Source organism: Drosophila tropicalis, unplaced genomic scaffold (assembly GCF_018151085.1).
Source record: "Drosophila tropicalis isolate 14030-0801.00 unplaced genomic scaffold, ASM1815108v1 contig_1190, whole genome shotgun sequence".
Classification (NCBI taxonomy): Eukaryota; Metazoa; Arthropoda; class Insecta; order Diptera; family Drosophilidae; genus Drosophila; species Drosophila tropicalis.
The window spans coordinates 2,253,698-2,258,916 of NW_027172561.1; the positions used below are offsets into that span (position 1 = coordinate 2,253,698).

Below are 5,219 nucleotides of genomic sequence, written 5' to 3' on the forward strand. Positions count from 1 at the left end.
TGTGTGCTTGTTCCTGTTTTTTTTTAGTTGTTGTTGTAATTAAGTTTAAAAAGCAACAACAACAAATAAAATGCTTTAGAGTAGATAGAGTAGGTACATACAGCATCAATATGAAATGTGGTTCATTTTTGTTTTTTGGGCTGGTTATTAATAATGACGACAAGCTACCGATAATGATGTTTTACTCATATGTTCGTATATATACTCTATACATACTTACATACACACACACATATGTACTGATAGGTTTGGTTTCACGCTTGGGTATTTCCAGCTTTTTAAGCGACAACAAGTTAGCGGGAGAATGCGAGAATCGGAGAGAATTTCGAATGGCAAAAAAATTACTGGTAATGGCATACGGGAGAGTTTTCAGCACTAACACCTGACCACGTCTGTGCATACATACATACATATGTATGTATGTATATGGATGTATGTATATATAAATATGCACCTCTTAACCGGTTCTCGCTTATGTTAGTTACTTGGTTAATCAATGTCTAAAGCCATATTATAACCGTTTAGTAATTCAAATAGTCAACTTGTCTGGGTTTTTACTTTTAAACTAGTTTTTATTATTATTATTTTTACATTTCGTTTAAAAAGAAAAAAAAAAAAAATTAAAGTCTATTATCATCGGAACCTAAACAAAAAATATTCATTGCTTGCCATTCCAATTCTCCTCGGTCATGCCCAATTCGTTGCCACATTTATCTATATATCCATAGCCACATTTGTAATAATGTTTCCAATTTTCGATTTCATCGATAACTTTTTTGCCAGGACTCTTTGTGGATTTCACCTGAAATTTCAAGAGTATAATAATAATTATAATTTTTACTTAAAATTAAACTGCTTAAGTTCTAAGGCAATTTAATTAGTATTATGTATATTTTACTGTCTTCCTAATGTAATAATATACTTAGTAGAAAGTATCTTAATCCTTTTCATTTTTAATTCCCAAGGTAAATACTAATTTTTAGTTTTTTAATTTTTATGAGTTACTCGGCAAATCTTTTTTAATATACATATTCAAAATCAATTTAGATAATCAAGTTACTTGCTAAGCTTTAATACATTGTTGGAATGTTTACATAATTTAGAAATGTACCCAAAGATCCATGTACTTAGATTTATCTATTGAGTCTTATATTCTATCTTTCATTTGGTTGCGTCTCACTATCTTGCACTTCGTAGAAAAAGACAACAAGAATGAGAGCAGCTAAAGTTAGAGGGCTAACTAAAGTTAGATTAGATCGCTACTAATATTTATTCTATCCCAACCTCTTTCTCTCTCTCTCTCTCTTTAAATCTAAGTTATGAACTAAAGTTTTTTTTGTGTTAATTAAATTGAGAATTACTTAGTTATTGATTGAGAATTTCTTTTTTTATTAATCTATTAACATAAAATTATGCATTTTATTATCTATTTTACTGATATGTAGCCTCTGAGTCTGAAGATAGTTCTAATTTGTATACATTTTGTTTCTTTTCCAAACCATAAAAATATATGTTCTTACTTATAATACTCGTTAGCCTAAAACATAATTCATATGCTTAGATATGATGGCAAAATATTAAAAAGATGTTTTCTCCTTATCTTCTAATTCAACTTTAGTATGTTCTACATTTTTCTTATATTATCCCAGCCGGAAATTTGTTGATCAAGTGTCCCTTACTTCGTACACAGCATCTATTCCAGTCCCACGCAATTGGGCATAGACAGTTTACCCAAAACAAAGTTCAAAATTATGAAAGGAGAACCTGGGCTATACACTGGGCAAGCAGTCCTTATGAAGGTCTTGAGATCTTAAGCGGCAAATGTATATTCAAAAAGTAAAGTTTGTGTTTTGTATATTTGATTTTTAACAATTGTGTTTTCCAAAGACTTTTTTGAGAATAGATGTTGTTTGCTTCCGATAATAATATAATTATTCTATAATTATAATTTTAGATTCGACACACATAGGTTAAGATAAAATTAGGGAAAATTCAGTTGTCAATAAGTTGTCAGTTGTCAAAAGAATGTATGGAGAAAATGTAATCACACACTTTCTAAAAATGTAATCGATTACAAAACGGCTTACTACTGAAAAAATTAGTAACCTTCAATGTAATTTAAGGGAAATGCGGTTTTTGGAAGGTCTGAAAATTCACTTTACTCGTCTGAGCGAGAAACGAATATATCTTGAATTTGTAAGTTGTAAGTCAATGGCTTCTCACAACTCAAGTATTATTAGACTCTAGAATGGGAATAGCGTTTGGCATTTTCTGATAAGTATTCAGTCAATTTGAATGTATAAAATAGAAAATTTATTTGCTTTTCAAATTCTAAAAGTGAGAACTTAAATTACTTGACAAGAGAACTTCTATTTTCGAATACAACTTTGTTTCGTTTATGTATGAGTTAAACACTGGTTTTACATTAGCTTAGGATGAATAACAAATATTATTAGCTAAATGGCAGGACTCGTTTTATTTATTCACAGCATAGTTTTTAAGCATCAACTGTATACAAATTTTGAGTTTTTGGTGTTATTTTTCCCCTTATGAATGTATTTATGCAATGCTCTGTTAAAAGAGAAGCAGCTTATTAATCGCAGAAGTGGCCCTTGGAACAAGTTACTCGGTATCCTAATCCTATTCGAACCCACATAGTATGGATATACTGTTTAAGGTTTATACGATTTATTTTAAACGACAGTGTCCCGCACAGAGTCAGAAATTAGAAAATTTTAAGGATGTCCCTTGGACAACCTATGCCTGGGATGGACTCAAACCAAAATGACGTTGTGTCATACACAACACGTCTTTTCATTAAGCTATCAAGTCTATTAAAACCGAGCTAATTAAAGGCCATCTATTCTATCACCAATGCCCTAAAATTTGTATGAAAGGACAGCTATATTTTCCACAGTCCTTACAAAACTGATCAAAAAGCAGGGAGACTCGAGAAGCGAAAGTTTCGTTGGCACATTGGAAACTGACGCAGATCATTGGTAATTTCGTTTGTTTCCAAAACGGAGTGCTTGGCGGTTTCCGGCTGGGGAAGTTTCATAAATATGGAACAGCACTTTATATAGCTGCACTGGAAACTTGAGTCATAGGAAGTCCAAATATTTGGTTTCCCCGTGATTAAACATGTTTGAGGTTTTTTGCAAGAAATCAAGGTGTTTCCGATAAGGCAAAGAACTCAATTTTATATCAGCTACTAAACAGATTGTAGTTCATGGCTAAACAAAATGATAACTTTCTGTCATTTATCCATTATGCTTTTAAATTGCTTTATCTAATATGAAGAATAAGCAAAAAGTTTGATATTTTTTCAATTTTCAACTCACCTGTCTTTGAGCAATAATCTTATAGTCTGCGGCAAGATATTTCTCTTGTTCCCCATAATCTAAGATCAGTTTTAATCGCTTTAATTGCTCAATGGATGGCTCCAAATTCTCATAGTCACCCATTAGGGTAATGCATATTGAATGATTGGCATAGGAATTGACTATATCCCAGCCGCGACCCACAAAGATGTTGCCGTCCATGGAGACCTGTTTAGTTTGAGTGACCCAGAAATTGGTTTTGGGCAAATCGTGTTTTGTAAATTAAAATAAAACTTACGTAAAAATTGCAAGCTATATCGCTATTCAGACTTGTTGCTGCTTCTAGCATGTTTCGCATTTCAATTGAACACTGCTGAAAACTGTCACATGGAGCCAATTGGTCATCGAGGTGAGTGATTAGTACATAGGGTATGGGCTTGTGGAGACGTTTTCGCAGAGCTCGACCCGCTTTTGGGCCATCCTCCCACTGATGACGTTCCACAATTAGATGCTCTGTATGGCTTTCATATTGTTCAAGTGCTCTAGCTATGGACTTATTTAATTCCGCATAGGTTATAATCATGCCGGCAATAAGAACCAGGCAAACTAATGTGATAATTACAAGAAAATTGCGTGTCAGACATGATGATGGATTTGCATTCACTGACTGACGATTGATGTTGATTCCTATATGAAATGATAGGGGAAATTTGTATTATCTTGTTTCTGGTTGAGGATTATATGTTTCACTATACTTGATGAATCTCTCGATGGTGGCAGTATCGACGGTTCTGGTGTGGCACGTCTTCTACGCGCAATACGTTCTGAATGCACTTTCAATAGCAATTTCATGACCTCAAAACAACAACAATAAACAAAAAAACCAAAATGATGATGAAAGAGAGTGAGATCGGAGGAACTTTCTCTTACAGTAGGCAAAATGGAAATGAGCGTCTTATCAAAACTTATTTATTTGCCATAAATAAATATATATATATCACACACACACACACACATACACACACACTGGAAGAGACTCATACATTCACACACACATATAAACACTGAGGTCTAGTTATTGTTAATTATAATAAACAAAATTACGATCTGGATATATATAAATTGTTTAATGTTCCAAGTGACTAATTTGTTGTATTCTGAATCATAGAAATATGATCGTATAAGATACTGAGAGCGAGCGTGCAAGCGAGATAGATAGAGAGTGGGGGGCAAATGGTGGCAAATTATGGGCACGAGGGTTGCCCAAGTGGCACTCAAATTGACCGATAATTATCTGGGCAAAAAAAGAGACTATAATGTAAGGAGAAGCCACTGCCCCACCTGAACTCGTCACTGAAACTGAAACAACTGAAAACGTTGCCGAAGTAACGCCAAGTGGTCGTCGGCGATGGCAAAAGCAGCCGGTGGCTCTCTCCCTCGCGTCCCAGCTTACCCTGGGTTGACATGTTTTTGTTGTGGGGGAAAACAAAAAAAAAAAACAAAAATACTTACACACACAATGGTGAGGGCATACCGCTGTGGTGGCGGCAAGAAGTGAGGAAGTAGTCTTTGACTGTGTTGGCTGCGTCATCATGTATGTTTTTGTTTTTGTTTTTGTTTTCTTGCCGGGCTTTATTTGTGATATCACAATTTCGCGCTCTCTTTCTTTTATTCTCTTCTCTTCCTTTAGTCTCTTATGAAGGTCTGCTTTTGTTTAAAAGTTATACTGGCATACGTGACGTATGCGCAATGTGTTACGCTGTGCATTCACAATGCGATCGAAACGCAGACACAGACATAATGCTTTGCAATGCCACAGCGTATATATGTACATATATACCTATAAATGTATGTTTGTGTTTGTGTTTGATTGAAGTGCTTTTATGTCTTATCAAATAA

The 5,219-nt window shown here is 34.1% G+C and overlaps 1 protein-coding gene across 1 annotated transcript; it reads right to left on the reverse strand.

Moving 5' to 3' along the window:
* Nucleotides 1–551: 551 nt before the first annotated feature.
* Nucleotides 552–4,674, reverse strand: PGRP-LA (Peptidoglycan recognition protein LA). Its single transcript, XM_068293285.1, has 4 exons — nucleotides 4,076–4,674; nucleotides 3,619–4,007; nucleotides 3,342–3,548; nucleotides 552–802 (listed from the first exon to the last, which is right to left on the reverse strand). Exons 1-4 carry the CDS (start codon nucleotides 4,170–4,172, stop codon nucleotides 659–661), a joined length of 837 nt encoding a protein of 278 aa, XP_068149386.1. The 5' UTR covers nucleotides 4,173–4,674; the 3' UTR covers nucleotides 552–658.
* Between the last annotated feature and the right edge of the window lie 545 nt (nucleotides 4,675–5,219).

What these genes read in the sequence shown, in the direction of transcription:
- PGRP-LA (XM_068293285.1), bottom strand. Translation starts at nt 4,172, where the DNA reads ATGAAATTGCTATTGAAAGTGCATTCAGAACGTATTGCGCGTAGAAGA. An exon ending in ACCATCGAGAGATTCATCAA is followed by an intron (nt 4,008 to 4,075) that starts GTATAGTGAAAC and finishes CATTTCATATAG; the next exon opens with GAATCAACATCAATCGTCAG. An exon ending in ATATAGCTTGCAATTTTTAC is followed by an intron (nt 3,549 to 3,618) that starts GTAAGTTTTATT and finishes CAAACTAAACAG; the next exon opens with GTCTCCATGGACGGCAACAT.